At 49.5% G+C, this 20,407-nt stretch overlaps 1 protein-coding gene across 1 annotated transcript; it reads left to right on the forward strand.

The window, feature by feature from the left end:
• The first annotated feature begins 209 nt into the window (after window positions 1–209).
• Window positions 210–20,266, forward strand: epn2 (epsin 2). Its single transcript, XM_048991009.1, has 9 exons — window positions 210–896; window positions 6,520–7,350; window positions 12,387–12,499; window positions 13,870–13,962; window positions 14,519–14,648; window positions 15,836–16,018; window positions 16,319–16,408; window positions 16,756–16,959; window positions 17,053–20,266. The coding sequence occupies exons 2-9, from the start codon at window positions 6,759–6,761 to the stop codon at window positions 17,406–17,408; spliced, it is 1,761 nt and encodes a 586-aa protein (XP_048846966.1). The 5' UTR covers window positions 210–896; window positions 6,520–6,758; the 3' UTR covers window positions 17,409–20,266.
• Window positions 20,267–20,407: the final 141 nt, after the last annotated feature.

A 20,407-nucleotide genomic window follows, 5' to 3' on the forward strand; every position in this document is an offset into this window, starting at 1 on the left:
TTGTGTAATCCCCTCTGATATGGCCAAATTGTAATTTATGAATATTTCCCATAAGTATCGCTAGCTCACAGCGGGCACCAGATCAAGTTCATGAATAAGTATTTATTTCAGTTACAATTTTAAAATATAATAATTTTGTGTCAACTTAGAGCATAACAGGTGAGAGAGCTTGGGGCGGAGCGAATAAGTAATATTCCTGCGACTTGGTGTTGGATCATTTCACACAAAGAATGGAAGTTGTATGTAATATGGGTATAATATGACAACTCAGTCATTTGTACTGCGAATGGGCGCCACTGTATTCTGTCGCATGCAAGAAAGACATCACGTATTTTTGTCCTGTAATTTGAAAAGATCCCTGTAGTTTCCAGATCCTTCGAGGAGCTGTACGTTTGGGACAGGGTTTTTTTTTTGGCTGGCACTGAAAAACGTGGCGTTCTCCTATTTCTGTGCGTTTTACAAACTCATAGGGGGGAGGGTCGAAGTCGCAGGCTGGAGCTGCTCGTTCAGCAGCGTTTTAAAGTGATATACAGGGAAATAATTACGATTATAGATTTATTATTACTGTTGTTATTCGCTGGGTAAGGCAGTGGATTGATCACACCCTTGGCCGACCGCCCCTCCCCGAAAGGGCGTCCGTCGGTGCGCCATGTTGGATTGTGTGGGTGTCACAGCGAGGAGTGTGCGGAGTATCAGGGAGACGTGCGGGAAGCTCGGCCGGCGGCATCGGCTTGCGACACGCTGCTCTTACTTTAACACCTGAAGCCCCTAAAACAAGATCCGCACCTTCAAGTTCACCCACGTTATTTTCTGTAGTTGCATTGCAAGCTAAAGCCAAAAGTTATGGCTCGTATTTCAGCAGTGAGGAGTGCCCCCGCCTCGAGTGGAGAGCACTGGTAAGTTATTCATTTCCTCCTGGGGGGGTTTTGTGGAGGCGGGGGGACTCGTCCGCCCCGGTGCGACGCTGCAGCAGCCCCGGCGCTTCCTTACCGGGAAATACCGGCTATTTCGGCCACCTCTGCGGGGAACGGGAGAGCGCCAGCGGCCTGGTGATACCCCCCACTTCCCGGGGAGTAAGCAGCGCCGCCCGGGCGCCGGCGGTAAGCCGCTCCGGATTAGTTAGCGACCTAGCAAGTTGGTACGGAGCGGTATTCAACAGATTGCTCGCCTCATCCCCCCGCCCGCTTCGGCCGCCGGAACTATCGGCAAAAGTGCGACTGTCCAACTTTTTTCCCCTCCTGGCAGGCTTCTCCTAGCCGGCGAGCAGCTTTCGGAGCGCCAGCGCCGTCGGTGGTTTATCATGAGAAGCCGCAAACAGCGCCGTGCGCCCCCGACGCGGCCTCTCCCTGCGCCGTTAGCGCCCTGCTCCCCGTTAGCTTTCCTGCTAACGCCTGCCGCCGCGTTTTACGTTAAGCGGCTGAAATTAACTTTTGACTTAAATGCGTCCATGTAGCGAATTAGCGACGTTTGAGTAACTGCCCATAACTTTTTTTTCCGCGCTTTTTGCTCCGGAGTTCGGCGCTCCGTCACCTCTCCGTGACCCTTTTTGTGAAGTTACACCTCGGGGTAACTTTAGTGCCGGTACCCGCACCATGGGCTCCGCCTTGTCAACCGGTTGCTCCTCCGGCACCAACCATCGCCCCGGCCTGGGTCTGCGCCCGCCCCGTGTCGTACCCCGGTCTTTCTCTGGTTCCGGGTGGGGTTGCGGAGCCGCATCCATTGTCTCGTCAGTGTTTGACCCCCCCTCCATAGTGCCCTGGCGCATTGTCTACGGAGACCCTCCGTGGACTGAGGACAATGAGGCGAAAGGCGGCGCTCGGGTTTGGGGTCCAGCTGGGAGCCCCGGTGCCTTTGCGCTGTGCGCCGGGGAGCGCTCCTGGATGCGCCCTGCACTCATTGGGAATTTACTGTGAGGCTCTTTGTTGTCACTTTCCGGCCGGTGGGGGTTGGGTTTGGGCTGGAGAGATTACACTCCCTGCACACGAAATCACATTAACACTTCATGATATGTGCATCCGCTCCTTGGAAAGCAAAACCTGCTGGAGATCTTTTTTTTGTTTGTTTGTTTTTTTTTACTCCTGACTTTTCATTTGTCTCTTCTCCACATTTCGAGGGAACGGACCTTTGTCAAAAAAAACTGGCTGGGTCGCCCCTAGTCGGTGATGCCAGCAAGGTGTCTCTTGTTATGTAAGCTGTGGTTTATCTATATGTGGGTCGACTGTCCCTTTGAGGTCATTCCCACGGCTCCTGGGTGGTTTTGTTAGCAGACCGTGCTTTGACGTTTTGAATGTCATAGTGTCCGCTGGCTGGGTGTTGGACAAACCTGACACCTGTCTTACCCAGTGGGGTGGGTGGTGGTTCTTAGCTGAGGTGTGGCAGCCGACATTGCCGCCTGTTCGCCTCGCACATCTGGACCCGGGGGGGGGGGGGGCGTCAGACGGATGACCTTTTTATGGTTTTATCGCACGTTACATGCCCTTGTTTTAAGTTTTGGCGTCTCATTGGAGAGACGACCTTCTGTTGGCAATTCTGCTTGTAGTGTTTCAATGCAATGTTATTTTTTATTATTTTGGTATTGTTATGAATACAGTAGTACTGCCTGCCTGGCACATTGGCAAGCTCTGATTTGGCGGTCATATGGGCTTCCATATTTTCATTCATCTTCTGCATCAGCGCAATCAGTGTTATATATGTAGTCTGATATAGTCAAAAATGAGGAAGAGAGTGACTGTGGTTATGGTCTGCATCTCTTTCTCACCAAGTGTGTGAAAGGCTGTGAGTTCTGGGTGTTAAAAGTTTTAAATGATTGGTTTAATTTTCTTTGGTGAAAAAGCAGGTTAGTGGCTTCGGGTTGTAGATGTGAAGATGGTTAGGATATTTTAGGATATCTTGGTTGTACAGTTCAGGCTCACCATCAAAACGTCGATGAGTTTTTAAAATTCTAATTATTTTATGCATGGAAATGCACTAATTTGTGTTCCTGAGGTTGAGAAGTTACTTCAGCCCTTTAAAGGTTCACCCACTTCTTGCAGATGATGGGTTACATCACAGAAACAGTTTTTCGTGTTGATGCTTAGCTGTTGGTGGTCTGAAACCCGTGGGAGTGTTTTTTTTTCTGTCCTCCTAGTGCCGAAATTCTCTGCCCGTATGAACTCGGTGACATGGAGTTCAAAACAAGGGCCACGGATGTTTCTGAAACATCTCTTGTGTCTTTGTCCGATATTTAGCCTTGATAGGAGGGTCACCTCCTACAACTTTTAGGTGTGTGTGTGTGTGTTGAGGGGTGGGCAGTTGCTATGACCCATACCTGGTCAACTTTGCCTATACTATCGTGGACTGATGCCTTACCCAGTAATTTCATCCGACACCCTTTCAGATATTTCCTACTGCATATGCGTGTTCACTATGAGTTCCCTGTCACTTAGTCAGGGTTGTGACTGTTAAACGGTGAAATCTATTAAGTATGCCAACACACTTAGACCTTGTTTTCTGTAAACACGATGAAGTGGATTGTTCCTCCAGCTGTTTCACATAGAGGTTATGACATGATTTGGTGTCGTTTTAATCCGGGAGATTTTTGCCGTTTCCAGATTTCCTTATTTAAATGTCATTTTTGGCAGAGGAAAATTCTCGACCTGTTCATTGTGCTGGGGTGGGAGGAGGTGTAAATGGCAGGCTTCATATCCCGAAACATTTTGCCAGGAGAAATCTTTGTGGATTTCTTAAATGGCGTTTGTTCAGCATGACCATTTGGTTTTATAGTCACCAAGCTGCATTTTATCAGCTACTTAATGGTTACCATTTCAAGTATCGTAGTTATACTCGGTCGATGTTAGTTGTTTGATTGTTTGAACTGGAATCCTGATTACAGCTACTTCGCTGCATTCCTGCACTGAACACGTCGGTGACATGCTGTTCAGGAAGTGCTGTTAAAATCCTCATCGGAGGCATTCATGTTAGATTTGACTTGCACAGTGGTTTTGAGCACTGAGTTCGCTATGTCCTCCTCTGTGGTTATCTCCTCCTCTTTCCTCCATGCACGCCGCTTCGAATTTTATCCTCAGCAATCTAAAGCAGCTAGTCTGATCGGACGGAAACCCCTTTTTGCGTTACGAATGCTTAACGTTGATGGGAGAAGGGAAGGTAGGATCTTGTGGCTGAAGGTTCTGAGATATTCCTGAAGACCCGCTTCTGAAAACTCCAATCAGGGCTTTGGGACTCTACCTCTGCGTAGTGCCCACTTTCTGGAGAGAGGTGGCGCTGTTTGAATCTGTGTTTGGGTCCCACCCATTTGACTCCGTGTGCAGGTTGTGAATTAGAGCACATTGCTGTGTGTGGGTTTCATTGACTCCCTATTGGCCTGGCAGGAGTGAAGACCAGGCCTGTGAGAGTCGACCCTGTCTTCCTCTTGCACGGTGGGGCCTGAATGAGTGATTCAAGCAGCAGATGTTTCATTAGGGCCCCTCAGTATTCATGTGTATGCTGGCCCCTGATGTGGGGTGGGGGCAGCGGTTGATCTGGAAGGGAGGGGGCACTATGGTCACCCCGCAGGACACAAGGAGTCACATTTCAGGGCCTTTTAATGAATTTACGGTCTATGCCAAGTTGTTTTGTGGACCCCTGCCCCCCCCTTCCTCTGGCCCCTGTTCAGGAGAACAGGAAGTGCTGCCTCCACACAGCTTCAGAGGGTCTGCTGGACCTGGGAAGACTGGCCCCGAGTGTCATGGGGGGCGCGGGGGGGGGAGGTAGCACAGAGACAGCAGGTGGTATAGCAGTTAAGGATCTCTGCTTGTGGTCAGAGATTGCATGGAATACTAATGCATGTGTATCTGTCAATGCAAGTTTAAAGTGAATTCTAGTAGATGCAAGGAAAGATCATTAGCTAGCTGGTGTAGGTGTGTGGAATCCTAGGGATGTGGTTTGAACCCCAAAGCACAGAACAGTTACTAAGAGTTTAAAAGGTGTTCAGGTTCTCCGATTCGGAGGGAGTTTGTGTTGGTGGTCCGGATGGGAGACCTGTGATGGTGCAGTTTTTTAATGCAACTGCTGCAGTCGCATGAAAAGCCTACAACTGTAAGAGCTGAATGAGTGTTTTGCTTAAGTCATTCACATATGAGCTTTCTGTCAAGCTGGGGACTGCATTGGTCAGCCAGAGTAGACAGTGTGCAGGTTGAAGGACAGCCTGCCGAGTGAATAGATCCGTCATACGATGACGGACGCCGGTTTTCATGTGTACTGGAGCGGACTCTGTTACTATAGTAACTGTCACCGTGGTTGCTTTTAGCTTCTTGTCACTTTAAGAATGAATGAGTCCCGAAGCATCACATGCTCTCAGCTGGTTCATCAGCTTTAATTGCAGTGCGGCGTAAGAAGAGTGAAAGGTGGTGCAGCTAATGACCAAAAAAAAATCACCACCGTCACCGAGACCAAGCCGTGTATGTAAAATCACATCTGCTTTGCATTGGAATTTGTTTAGACAGATTTGAGCAGTTTCATTTGAATAGTGGTTCTCAGGAATCATGCTCTGATTTAGGATATAACTGAGTTGATCCTTTTTCATTTCAGTAATGTAGAGTACTACTTAAATATCACCTGAGAGTTATAGTACGTTATTACGGCTATTACTAAATGTATGCTCAATTGTAAGTATTCCGTTAGTGTTTGCATTCTGCAAGGCGCTATTTGTATCTCTTGTTTTCTGAATGTTATTTTCCCTTCTCTCTTCATAAAAGGTGTTTAGTTTTTACTCATGGAAACCGCTGGTCATTAAGCTTGAAACACCTTTAGCTTCTAAATCTTTGCTTATCTGAAGTAGACCGTGGCTGCCTTTGTCCACGAGCTCTTGAAGTAGAACGCGGTGTCAGCTATTGGTTGGAAGCCCCTGCATGTGGGCGTTGTGCGAGTATCAGCTACCGCTAATGCCAGCCTTAGTCCTCGTTCAGCTTGTCTCCACCAACGGTTTGGTGGCCTGGTTATCATGCACGCATACCGTAGACTTGCTAAGAGTAAGACTTGTTTGAGATTTTAGCTGGAGATTACTCGATGTAGTGCTTTGGGTCTCAGAGCTGGAATACGCCGTGCTTTCTCTCTCTCGTACTCTTTGAGGGTCGCCTTTATGCTCCCAGTTGTAAGCAGGCTGTGACCCATCGCCTCTTCTGTGTGGCCGCTGGGGTCATTTCGACACTCGAGAATTTAGTAAAATCAAGAGACGCGATACTGATGTGTCTTGCCGTTCCTTCGCCGGTTTGTTCAACTCGACGGTTTCAGTAGCGTGTTTTGCCAGTCGTTGAGTTTCAGGTAAGGCAGGCAGTTGAATTATTACTTCATGCTCCCCTCATAAAGGAGACTTTGTTGCTTGGCAGCGGCACTGGTCAGAGCAGTTTCTCCTAATGGTCTCGGGGGTAAAAGCATAAGAGATGCTTCCTTTTAATGACATGGTCCCTTTGCCTATTCAGCTTCCTGTTATATTAATCTGTTCTGACGTTCTGTACTGTTCTATTTTGTTCTGTTGTCTTGCAGGTAATGGAGGAATTTGCCATATCCCTGCACTTTTCTGTGTGGAAATGTTCTTGACAAGCCCCAGCCAGGACAACCCCTGAATATAGCTATAAAGCATTTGGAAGAACGAAGGGGATTTTAAACAAGAGACTTCTGACCACAACATTGTAATATAAACGCTCTCCCCCCCCCCCCTTCTCGAAACAAACCCTTGAGACGCCTGACTTTCTACCTTGAGAGCATTGCTGGTAACTGCAACCATGCCGAGCTCAACTATACGGAGGCAGATGAAGAATGTGGTGAACAACTACACGGACGCGGAGAAGAAGGTGCGTGAGGCCACCTCCAACGACCCGTGGGGCCCATCCAGCTCGCTGATGTCGGAGATCGCCGACCTCACCTACAACGTGGTGGCCTTCTCCGAGATCATGACCATGATCTGGAGGCGCCTCAATGACCACGGCAAGAACTGGCGGCATGTCTACAAGGCGCTGACGCTACTGGACTACCTGGTGAAGACCGGCTCAGAGCGCGTGGGCCTGCAGTGCCGCGAGAACATCTTCGCCATCCAGACGCTCAAGGACTTCCAGTATGTGGACCGCGATGGCAAGGACCAGGGCATCAACGTGCGCGAGAAGTCCAAGCAGCTGGTGGTGTTACTCAAGGATGACGAGCGGCTCAAGGGCGAGCGTTCGCAGGCGCTGAAGACCAAGGAGCGCATGGCGCAGGTGGCCACCAGCGTGGGGAGCGGCCCGTCCGGATTCGGCCGCGGCTCCAGTCAGCCCAACCTGTCTACCAGTTACTCGGAGGAGTACGGCCGCTCAGAGGGCTCGCCCGCCTCCTACCATGGCTGTGAGTGCCTTGTACCGGCGGCCGGTCGGCCCCCCCCATCAATATTCATGGATCTTTCAGAGATGTAGATTTGCGGTTTCACGTTTTGCTCCTTCGAATCTTTCATTTCCCTGTGACCCCCTAAGCTTGGCAGGATATGAGCTGTCATCACTTGCTTTGCCGGAAGCCCATTAGTGTTTCCTGGTCAGTGTGGTCCCTGCGTGGTAGTATTCGCATCATCCGCTGGGGGTGTCGCCCTGTTGTGTGCTGAAATGGCGACGGAACCTACGCACACACACTGTTACACACATACACTGTTACACACACACTGTTACAGCTCCGTGAACAGCTCCGGGGCGTTAGGTGGATTTGATTGCTTGCTCACTAAGCAGCTGAGAGTTTTGCCCCCCCCCACACACACACACACACACACACACACACACACACACACACACACACACACACACACCACCAGCAGCAGGAATGCAGCAATATTCCCGATTTTTTTCCCAGCTGACATGTCTCTTGAGAGGAAGTGCTCTGCTCCCCCTAATCTCCTGTGTCCCCCCCCCACACCCAGCAGGCATGTTTCCCGTGTGTCGGCCTCTAAAAGGGGCTGCAGTGAGTCTGTCCAGAGGGAGGGAGCGCTTCCCGAAAGTCTCCGCTGAAAGATTAGTGAATCAGTCTCACACAGTGATTTTGGCCATTTTCAGAGTGTAGAAAATATAAAGCGTGTGTGACTGACTTTTACTGTTATGGTGTGGTTTACCGAATGCAAGTCTTGTATTTCTGTGGTAATTATTAATATGATTACTCTACTTTGTTGGTCTGAAACTTAAAATTCAATAATACATTTAGGTTTATCAGAAACTGCTTCCACTCCTACCTGGGTATTCATCCTTAGCTCAGCCTTGCCATTCTTATGCCTAGTTGATGCCTTGACAGCATGTGCCATTTGCAGTGTGCCATTTGCAGTGTGCCATTTGCCTCACTAAATGTGTGAAATGTCAATTGTCAGTTTTTATGCTGGTCTTCCTGAACGGGGTAGTTTAGTGCCCAACAAGCAATACAGAAAGTGAAAGTCAAAAAAGACTGAAATTTCACAGGTCGCCTTTAGTGTGTTTTAACATCAAACCTTGGCAGAATTTGGTTGATTTACGGAGCATATATGCTCTGAATTTCCAGCCCTGAATGATTGTCTTGATGTAGCTATAGCTTTTTCTGTCGGCTTGGTGACCGATTCCCCCCCGAAGCCCACACTCCCTCCCAGCTCGCTCTGTCTTATGAGCTTAGTTTCCATGCCACAAATTTTAAGATTGGTGCCGGTTCTCGAAGTTTCCGTCAACTGAGGTTTTCTTCAGAATTCTTACGGTAAATGTAATACAAATCGGAATATTTTCAGATGCGGGGTACAAATTTGTTTTGGTGCAGGTCATGCCCTGACACCCGGTTAAATATGCAATCAAGACAAAAGTACAAGAAACAAATACAGGTGTTTATCAGCGTTACAAGCTAATTCGCTCTAAATTATCGCTTGTTACTCAAGAACTCGTCAAGTGGGATGTATTTTCCCCATAGAGATGTTTAAAAAAGTACGTTAGGTTCTAGCCAAAAAATTATCATAAATTTTTGCCAAATAAACAAAACAATCACAAAAGTTTTATTAGAATTAAAATTTCATGAAAAATTTAAATCCCTGTAGAAAAACAAATAACACTTCTTTGCTAAAACTGTAAAATTCACAATCAGTTTTGGTCCCTTTGATTTTCAGCAGACAGGGGTTTTTTTCTCTGGTGTATTCAGTTCTGAGCTGGGGAGGTCGCAGGATAAACCTGGTGCATGAACGGGATCAGGTTGGGTAGTGACATGAACAAATTGGGCACTGTCGTAAAATATGCCGTAAAGTGTAATGGTGCTCACGCGCAGATGTGCTAGATACAAATTGGGCAAATATTTCACACAATAGGGTTATCTGAAAACTGTCGGTCCATGGATAGCGTTTTTGGGCAGTGCTCAAAATTTTGAGAAAATTCTCAAAGGTATAAGCTCGTAAATCAGGAGCTCGGAAAGCAGGAACTACCTGCGGAATCGAAATCGTTTGATCGTCACCAAATACTTTTGCATATGATAATTTACTTTCAGCTGCAAAACAAGGAATTTCAATCAAGGAAACTGACATAAATGTGGTTGTGTAAAACAAAATGATAAAAGTAAAATTTACACATAAAAATATGCAAACAAGTATGTAGATCTATAAATGTACTAGAACAGCCAGCTTTGGAGCCTGTGCAAATAAGCGTATGAAGTCAATGATGCGAAACTGACGCCACAGAGATTAGATATGAAATGGCAGCTATAGTGTTGTTAAACTGGGACTTAAGGCCGCATCATTAAATGGGTGATTGTTGTAGAGGGATCCGATCTGGCAGCCATTTGGCTGTTAAGCAGCTCTGCTGTGTGACCTGTCGCCTGTCCCACGCAGTCTGTGTCACCCCCCCCCCTCTGGTGTTTGTTTTAGGGCTGGGGCAACATAGTCTGGCTGTGTGTGTGTGTGTGTGTGTGTGTGGTCTCTTCTCATAAATGTAGGCACTGCCACAGAATTGGATGTGTGAACTGCTGATTCATTATCAAACTAAAGGGGGGGGCGCAGGCTGAACTGGGGTGTCGACGTAGGAATTCTTCACATTCCACTGGAGGTTTCCTGTTATTGTTCTTTCAGGAAAGCACAATGGAGTTTTTTTTTTTTCCTTCTTCCCCCCTCCCCCCTCCCTTAACTGTCTTGTCTTCATTCCGATTCGGTCCTGAAGCAGCCGACAGCTCGGCCAGCTGTAGCTTTTGTTCTATAATTATAAGTTGGTGGAGTTAAGTAATTGAGGGACAGGCGTGCTGCTACAGGATAGCATTGGCCGCATCGGGGCGGCGCTCGCATGCCGTGTTTGACACTCATCTCTGACTCACTGTGCCTGCATGCCCGCGTCCGCACGGCGGAGGAGGTACAGCTGATTTGCGTGGGGGTAGGTGGGGAACTGCTATGACTGGCCAGCAGAATGTCACTGTCATTCTTGCTGAAGCCCCAGGACTCCTGTCAGCATTTTCCTGTCCGTGATGTCAGCCGTTTCCAATTGCGTTGAGCTGGGGGCCACTCTGGTGTCTTGAGTTTATGTTGCGGTGGGGGGGGGGGGGTTGTTCGTCGTAATTAGGGTGCAGCTCTTCTGGCTGTGGAAAACGGTGTTTTGTATTCTTAGAAATTACACTGGATGTTTCGTGCGTAAAATTACGAATAATCGGCGAACCACTGAGCTCAGCTCATCTGTAGTGAAACTGATGTTGGTGATACGTTCACGAGATCTTACGAAGTGACGTGCCAACCACATCGTGTGATGCAGCACCAGTTTGGGAGGCTGTAACGAGGTTCTAAATGGGGATTTAGCTGATGAAATCTCTCGTCCTTCACTTTGGATGAAAACCGGCCATGCGGTTTTCGTCATTATTTTAGTATTTTGTTTTTTAGCTCTGGTGCTGCTTTGAATATTGCCTTCAGTTGTCGGTTACCAGCCGGCAGTATCGATCAAGATCGACGCGTCGGACTGATGCTGATAATCTTGATTTTCAACAAAACCCCAGCAGACATCGGATTTGTTAACCGATATCTTGTGCATTTTTAAGTGCCGCATTGGTGGACCGAGCACCTTCAGCTACTTTTCCTGTGACCAGGAGCCCCTCTTCTCCATATGCTTTGGTAGCTGACCTATAAAAATCATTAGGTTGTTGGAGTCCAGCAAATTGTCTAGGCTGATAGGTGAACCCCCCCCCCAGTTGAGTTCCAGGTCTCCTAGGACACCTTCATGGTCTTCATACGAGTCTGCCAGTGGGACTTTGTGATCCCGCAGGGAAGTGAGCCTCTCGTTAGCGAGTGCAGTAGATGCCCAGCCTAGCATGTACTATATTTTTCTTAATTGGTGCCACCAGTCTCATCCATGCGCCACACGGCCTCATGCGTAGTGTGAACGGTCCTCGTCATATGGACCCCCTCTACATGTTAGCCAACTCGTCAGCACAGGAGAGACAGATGGTGTCTCGCTCGGGGACAGACAGTCTGACGGGGCTCATCTCACACCATTCAGTGACACTGTGGCTTCATTATGGAAAATGCGCGCGTAGATCGGAAAGTTTTGGTGAGGTTTGTTTACACTTAGGTGGGGTGGTTGTGGGGGGGGCATGCGATGGAAATGAACCCTTCCAGGAATGCCGGCTTTTTGTGGCCGTGGGAGTGGGTGCGGTATCGCTCCTGCAGTTACAGTTTGACACTTGGTTGGGGGTATAAACACGGCGTCCAAACCCCCATCAGCGCATTGGCTCTGTCCTTTCTGCCCCACCTCCACACAGGGGTGAGTTTGTTACTTCTGGGGTCGCACTCAAACGGTTACCTTAGGGCTCCCCAGTATAGCGACTTCGTGGCCCGAAACCTTGGCGGCCCAATGCAAATTTGTGGTTTGAGTGGCGATAGACGCTGCCGCCTCCTCTACGTCTCCAAGAGCCCTTTGTGGGTCGGATAAGAAACGGCCTCGGTTGCTTTAGCTAGTTGGCCCTTCAGAGTTCAGCATCGCTGGCCCCTTGCGGACAGTGTTCAGGTCTGCATGCTCAGTACCGCTTCAGTTTCTTAGACGTCTGTCACGGTGTCTGCCACCCGCGTCACCATCGCATGCACTCGGCCAGTGAATGAACTGGTATTTTGATAGCCTTAAGACGGCCGCATTCTTGGGTGTAGTCGTCCTGCGATATAAACCACAGCTGTGCTTCAGGTTGCACTGGTCCCCTGGAAGTCGGCTCTGATGGTGGAATGGGCTGGACTTTCGCCAAGCGCCCGTTTCCCAGCCAGTGACTCCTGTGAAATCGCACTGCTCTTCCCATGCCTGTCTCGGTAGCAGGACTGTCACCTGTGTTAGAGTTAAAAAATGCCCGCTCCCTCCTGAGACCCCCGATTCGGGTCAGGGGCCCACTTCCATCACCTGCTGGCCCGTCCACGGACCGACTATCTTGTCTCTCTCTCTCTCCAGCCACGTCCCCCAACGCGTCCTCGGAGCTGGAGCAGGCGCGTCCGCAGACGAGCGGCGAGGAGGAGCTGCAGCTGCAGCTGGCACTGGCCATGAGCCGCGAGGCCGCCGAGCAGGTACCCGCCATTGCTTAAGAACACCTGTGCGTTTGTCTCTCCGCGTCTCCGCCCCAAACACCTGATAGTACGTAAGCAAACTCAACAGTTGTTTGTTTTTTTTTTTTGTAGATTGACAGGTTTATTCGCTTTGCTACTGGCTCAGTATGTATTGTTTGTATGACGTTTTTCCGAACTGTTAACATCATCTGATCAACATCTGCATTTGAGACGAAATTAAGTTTTATTTGCGATTTGTGTGAGTATGATAATTGGAATGCCCCCCCCCCCCCCCCCCACGAGACATCCGCATACAGAGTGACAGCAAAGCTTTGGGTCTGAGTGGGGTGGGGGGGGGGGGGGGGGTCAGGCCATTTGTCTGGGAGTGTTTCAGGGGTTAAGGGCCTCACTCAAGGGCCCAATGGAAATCTGACTACTGTGCTGATTCGAACCGGCGATTTTCCGATCACCGTCGCGGAGCCTTAACCCGCTAAGCCACATATAGCACCGTATTTTAAAATCTATATATAACAGCGTTCAGGTTAAGGGCTTTGCTCAGCAGTAAAGCTGATCCACTGGGAGTTGGGAGCTGAAGCTTCTGGCACTGGGCCCAATCTCTGGTCCCCTCTTACTGTAAGATCGGGCCGAACGGGTTCAACCCGCCACTCTCAGGCATTGCCGGTTCCAGTGGGGCTTTTTTCCCCCTGACCTCTTCTGCGCAGACGACCTCCATGGACACAGGTTGTGCCCTGTGCCAGGAGGTCGCGCAGCCCTGGGGCAGGGGGTGCGACGCTGCGGCCGCGGGTCGGAATAGGAGACGCCGGGCTGTGTGAGCGCAGGTTGACGTTTTGGATGGCGGTCAAGGACCATGCATATATACAGGAAGTGTTGTGTTAACGATAAAGCCGGCTGGCGGGCGGGTGAGGAAGCGCTTAAGAATTTTTCCGCTGCCTCGGCACACACGTTGCAGTTTACCGTGGCGGTGGGGGTTTAGGAAGGGTGGGGAGAGAGAGAGAGAGGGCGCCCTCCGGCTGCGAGTGCGGTGAGGCATCTGGGACGAGTTTTCTCATCGTAATAAGAAACAGATTCCAGGCACTTTAGCAGGAAAACTCCCATTCCAGGGGTTTGGTGGGGGAGGTTACCCTTGGGGCTTCAGACACACCCCCAGCTAAGGTTTCTCCCCATGAGAGGTGCCAAGGTGACAGTTCATTCCTGCTTAATCTGTCATTGCATCTTGAATGTTGATTGGCCGGAAAGAGCAGACGAGCAACGTTCCTGCTGGGGAGGAGACTGATGAGACTGATGTGTAGCTATACGCCCTGATGCACTTCAGGGCTTTTCCTTGAGGTCCAGGCCCTTAACCATTCCGCCACCCACTGCCCTCGTCACAGGAGGAGAGGATGAGGCGTGGCGATGACCTCCGGCTCCAGATGGCGCTAGAGGAGAGCCGCAAGGACTCAACCACGACTAAAGTGGTGAAGAAGGTGAGCTGAGAGTAATACTATGCGGATCCTTGGGAATTATTACAAATGCATTAAAATAACACCCACCATCGTCGAGCCCCCGAAATGCTTTACCGGTAGGATGGGACCAGGATCATAGATGGATGTAAAGGCAGTAGAAGTTAGGATTTCATAAAGATTTAAGTCGCTGGAACAAGCCAGAACACAACAGGATGAGGAAGTGGCAGAGTAAAAAAATCTCTGGAGATCCTGCCCCCCCCCCCCCCCTTTCCGGGAACGAGAACTTCATTCAAGTCAGAATGGGTTTAGGTCAGGCATGAATCAGCTCATATTAAGAGTGATAGGCAGACATCCCATGATGCTGCATTCTATCCCCTGAAGTAGAGAATATGTACTGGGAATTCCATATCACATGAAAAACGGCTTCAGTGAAAAGCCTCATATTCACTGGTAGACTGAGGTAAATTGAAATTATCCCTCCCGAAAGATAGATTTCCAGGCTCCTCCGGTTTTGTTAATGGTTGAGGCTTTCTAAGTGGCCGTGCTGTAATTAATGTCCTGCCTGTCCCCACTGCAGCCCCCCAAGTCATCCCTGATGGATTTAATGGACATCGTGCCTGCAGCCTCTGCCCCAGTTCCCGTGTCGGATCCCTGGGCGGGCCCAAGTGCAACAGCCGCGGTGCCGGTGGACCCATGGCAGCCTTACGGTAAACTGGATGCCCCGCCCTCTCTCCACATAGCTCCTCCCCCCTCAGCTGGTTTAGGTCTGCCGTTAGCTGCTCAGCGATCACCTACTTGCCTCTCCTTCGCCTTTACTGCAGTCTTTCCATTGTCTAAATGTCCAGCAAACACTGAATGGCAGCCATGCGTCAGCCGAGGGTGTGTGCCTGCACTTGTGTGGCAACACGTGTTCACCTTGGGGCCCCCACAGTCCATCAGCCTCGTGTTTAAGTGTTTAAACATCGTGTTTACCTACGGCTGTCGTGTGTTTAGACGTTTGATCAAATTGCTTGCGTTAAATGACGTCCTGCCTCTTCCTCCTCTTGACTTGCTTTACTTCTGTCGTCGTCCCTTTTATCCTTAAACATGACGGATTGCTGACATCATCCGCATATACTCGCCGATTTGCCCATGCCAGTGTTCTGTGCTGGATCCCAAAATCTGATTGGGCAGCTAAAAAAGAAAATGCAGTGACTTTGAGTTCTAACATAATGTTGCAGTTCAGAGGTATCGGTTCTCGGTATCGGACAGTTTTTATAAGTATGATTGTAAAAATCCCCGAAGTCTGAATCGATATCGCTGCATCTCCAGTTTAAGGGGTAAATGGTGGATTAAAGAGCCCCCCTCAGCCCTGTTATTGCCCCCCACCTTTGGCTTGTCTCTGAACGGTGCACTCACAGCTTCTGGTCTGTCGGAGAATCTCGTTGGGCGTGCTCAGCTAAGGTCCCCCAAGGACCTGGTGATGACTATAAACTCTTGGTCTTCCCTGCTCCCAGAAATGCTGGTGAACCAGTCCTGTAATGGGCCGAACGACTGGAAAATTCCACCGCTGGGTGTTTCGCGGAGCGAACCGCGACCGCGCGTCGCATGCGTGCGGATTCCTGTCCCCTCTGTCAACACGCACAACAAACCCTTCCTTAAAATGCGTCACGGTATGCCACATTTCCCATAATGCCGCTGTGCATCCCCAGTGTGGGAAGGCCGTGGCCCGGGGCCTGAGATGCAGTGCCTCCTCTGTCTGCCCCCAGGCGCCCTGTACAAACTGCCTCTGTTGCACAGGCTTCCGCTTACTCACAGAGCTTCTTTGTTCTTACCGTGTTTCCTTTGAGCACTTTTTCATTCTGAGAGCCCCCAGCCCACCCGTGCTCAGCTCTCCCTCCTCATCCGCTTGCAGCCGCTGCCTCCAAGCCAGCCATCCCCGCGGACCCCTGGGTTTTGTCCTCGTCCCCCCCCTCGACCACTCCTCCGAGGAGCATCGACCCCTGGGTGGGGCCGGGGGCTCCCGTTGCAGCTGCCGCCACCGCAGCCTCAGACCCCTGGGCTCCTGTGCCTGCCAGCCGACCCAAGGCCTCCTCAGGTAAAGGGGGGGCAGGCAAACAAAATTATATTTTATTGTCAGTTACAATAACAACAAACAGTTACTTAGTGAAGATTGGAAACTTCCATTGGACAGATATTACTGGGGTACTACAGCATTACAAGAGCTCTCTTACAAGACCTCCCCCCCTGGGGGGGGGCTTTTTTTTTACCCATCTGCCATGTCCACGTCTGCCCTCAGTCACATGACCAGCCAGACCACATACTGATAGTTTACGGTGATGTTTGAAAGATGCAGTAGGTCATTTTGTGACAGTATTCATACGGACGCCCCCTGCAGGTACCTTCGACCCCTTCCACACGCTGAATGGTACATCCAAGGAGGACCTCTCCGATTTCGACAGCCTGCGCTCCTCTTCCTCCATGACAGGTACACAAAGGATATCTCTCCTAGGATAGCTAAGCGATTTGGGTCCATCTTGGGAATTATCGCCTCCTGCTTCCTTTCAAAATCAGTAACATGTGAGGGAGTCAAAACAAGCTCTGTGATGCCATTTTCCACCCGCGGGAGCATCCTCCCGGAAACTGTTACACTCTAATGGCTGAGGGGGGCGCTTTGGGAAGTTAGAATTTGAAAATGTCATCCTGTCCTCAAAGCCGTTTCCTTGGTAACATGTATCTGGACTGGCTGTTATTGACGTGCAGCCTGTCCTCAGATGGCTGTAGATGGTTGTGAGTCCCCATCACTGTCAGTTCATGTCTGCTCCTCACTTCCAGGTGAATCTCGAAGCCCAACCCACGCATCGCGGCCCATGGCTTCTGTCAGTCCCGATCTGTTTGATCCGCTGCCGGCCGCCACCGCTGCCTCTAGGAAGACCCCCGAATCCTTCCTGGGCCCCAATGCCGCCCTGGTGAACCTGGACTCGCTGATCAGCAAGCCTCCACAGCTGGCATCAGTCTCCAACCCCTTCCTCGCCGTTGGTATGTCCCAGTTGAGTCCAACAGCTGGTTTTTCCAAGGTGGTGTCAAGTCTATCGATCTGGATGGATTAGGATTTGTCCCGCCTCCCTGCAGGGTCGGCTCCTCCCCCTCCGGTGCAAGTCAACCCCTTCCAGATGAACCAACCCCAGCCACCCACCCTCAACCAGATGAGAGTGAATCCCATGATGGGCCCCGGGGCCCCGGCTTTTGGTGGCCTGCCCCAGATGACCTCCGACCCACTGTCCCTGGCCTCCATGCCTCCCGGGGGCCCTGTGGCTGTGGTCCCCGTGACGGGCATGGCCGCAATGGCGCCCATGGGCCGCGTCCTTCCTGTCGGCGCCGTGGGGGTCCAGCCTTCCATGGCCGTGCCGCAGCCGCTGCTGAGCACAGGGTTGCCGCCTTCAGGGGGCGCCCAGGCCGGCACGACCACCAACCCCTTCCTGTTGTGAGGAGCTGCCCCCTCTGCCCCCTGCCCCTGTCCACCTCAGAGACACGGACGATACAGTCCTTCGTGTGTTCAGGCAGGTGTGCTGTTTTAATGCTGTTCGGAGTAGCAGTGGCATTCAGTTCTTACCTAGCAGAAGGTGCTTTTCACCCTCGGAGGTAGGTACCCAGCTGAGATTGGCGTGCTTCACCTGAAATAACTCCTCTGCCGTGCGTCGTGAGTCTGATATCCTGTCACCCTTAAAGTCTGCCGCAGCTCCCTGGCAAGACCGTATAGTATTTTCAGGGGGTAACGAGCGTGCAAAATCTTTCGATCGCTTTTATCAAAAAAAAAGTAATTCTGCTCCATTTTTATTTTTAGCCTAATAAAGTAATGTATGCTAATGCTAACCCTTTTTTTTTTTTTTTTTTACTGAAGTAACTTAAATGTTCTACATCGGTGCATATGCAGAGTGTGTGTTCACAGTACACATCGGTAGACACAAGCTAGAGAAACCCAGTCAGTTTACGTCATTCTTCGGATGCTCTGAGCAGGGGTTTTGCACATGCTATAGTTACTTTTGTAATGTTTCCCCCCCCCGACTGTTGGTTCACCATTAGTCCTTAGCTCAAGAAGCCAGCCAGTGCCGTGGCAGGGAGGGGGGGGCGACGGCAGCGGTGGTCACCTAGGCGACGCACGTCCACCTTCCTGCTTAGGACACTGAGGTCTGGAGTCGCTGCACGTGGTCTTCGCACGCGGGATAACGAACTCTTACCGTGTAATTGAACCTTTTGGAAGCATCATGCAGAAGCTGCCTTTTTGTTCTCGTCTTTAATAAAACCGCAGCGTGTATGTGTAGGATGTCTTCCATCCATACAATCTGGACATTTGTTAATGGGTTTAATGGTCGTTTAAATTCATTAAGTGTCCAGCTCGCTCTGCAAGGTTTTCCAAATGACTGTTTTTACATAGACCTGACTGATCCTCGGGTTTAGAGTTAGGCCTTTCGATCTCTCTCTCTCCCTCTCTCTATCTTTCTCTCTAGTTGTGCTGTTACAAAAGAATGTTCCAGTAATCTGTTAATTAATATTTCTAAATGGGTTGTTTGTGTATTTGTGTTCTTTTTTTGTTTTTTTTAAATACGTGGAGGGGTGTGGATAGGAGTTGGGGGAATGGGGGTGTGGGGGCCTGAGCCTGCCCCTCCATCAGCCGTCTGGCGGTTGGTCAGCTTTCCCAGCATGCCCAGGGTGTGTCTGTCTCTGTTACCCTTTTCATGCAGCCGCATGTGTAATTTTTAGCCCACGTACATCAGCCCCCGGCCCCCACAGAAATCAGACCTGCCGAAAACAGATGTATTATCTTTTATAAGTTTTTAACTCCTATAGATTTAAAATATACATTATCACAGGTGTACAGAAATGAGTATTCAGTCAGTATGTACAGAAACTGGGAGGGTGGGGGAGGGGGGTTATCTTGATCAAATGTGAAGGGGAAGGGTCAACCCCCGCCCCCCCCAGTTAAGTGGTTTTGACGTTAATTCATGCTGAATGTCGAAGTATGTGGGTTTTTTGTAATACCCCCCCCCAACCACAAAGGGACTTGCCCAGTCGACAGCAGTTGGCTCCGTTTGACATGTGATCAACCGGTTTTGTTTTTACAGGTCGTTTATTTTAGTCTGGCGGGTTTGTGATAAAGGCGTCTTAGCAAGAAAATGGGGGATTCCTTCGACCACAGAACAAATGTTTAAAAGAAAGGAGGGAGAAAAAAAACCACTGTGCGTTATCTTTTCATTCGCTAGGCAGTTAAATGTGGCGATGATCAACAGGGAAAACCAGACCTGGCAAATTGGACTGTGGAGCGTTCGGTCATGCGACGGATCCGCTTGGTTTGCCCTGCTGTGATGCTTCACAACATGATGAGAAACAGCTACTTACAAGCACAATAAAACTGCAGCGTCTCACTATGAACAGACACTTACCAAAGTCACATCTCTGGCATTTTATTCCAAAGCAGGATGTAATGTTTCACTTTTCTTACTGATATGTAGATACTTGTTTACTTACTTACTTGTAGGCCTTACGGTTTATGTCTGTCTGTCCTCGATCACTGCCAATTTGACCTTTTTTTCTATTTCATTTGCCGGTAGTACCCTCTGCTGGAACTGTTCCGGTAGTGCAGTTCTGTACAGCTCTGTAGCAAATTTGTGGGTGTGTTCAGATCTTAGCTAGCTTAACTACCAAGACACGTACTCAGGCATGGGGGGGGGGGGGGGGGCGGGAGACAGCTTTAAGCTATGTTTATATACTTTAATCCGATAGATGTCGACGTGCTGAACAGGTTCTAACTTTATATTAAAAATGCTTATCCCTGCAGATGAGTATAATATGAATATGCAAAATTGGAAGTTTAAAAAAAAAAAAAAAAAAAAAGCTAATGATTTATCACAAGTTGCAATGTCTATGAACTACATACAATATCTAGGTCAATTTGTCACACTGTCTTGTTCGACTGCATCTCATTCAGTGCGTGTTTTCCCATGGGTCTCTGTTACTATGTATTCACGCATTTATTGTTCACGACTAACATTGTGGGCATATACAAGGCTATTTTTCCATGTAATTGTCTGTATTTACCAAACTGTTTCATTTTACTGGGAGCAGGCTGCTTGTTATGGGTATGTGCTCAACTTGTTTGGCATTATAACTGTATAATTTATCATTTGTACTATTGTAACATATTGTTCTGTACCTTATTTCTTAATGTTTTTTGTTTTTTGTAGAGAAGTCACATGAGTAATGTGATGTTTTAACATCACCTAAATAGCAGCGACTTGCTAAAATACCTCTAGCTGCGAAGGTAAAAATAAACTATCAGTCCGCCTTTTGCTTAGAGTCTCTGTGAACGCCGTCAGCGGTTTGACAACCACCGGCGTTTGGTGCCAGTGCGGAGCCCCCCCCCCCCCCCCCCCCCCCCATCTGCTTTCAAATTATCAAACTCTAGCAGGAATCTAAGGTCATGCTGGAG

This window comes from Brienomyrus brachyistius, chromosome 22 (assembly GCF_023856365.1).
Source record: "Brienomyrus brachyistius isolate T26 chromosome 22, BBRACH_0.4, whole genome shotgun sequence".
Lineage (NCBI taxonomy): Eukaryota > Metazoa > Chordata > Actinopteri > Osteoglossiformes > Mormyridae > Brienomyrus > Brienomyrus brachyistius.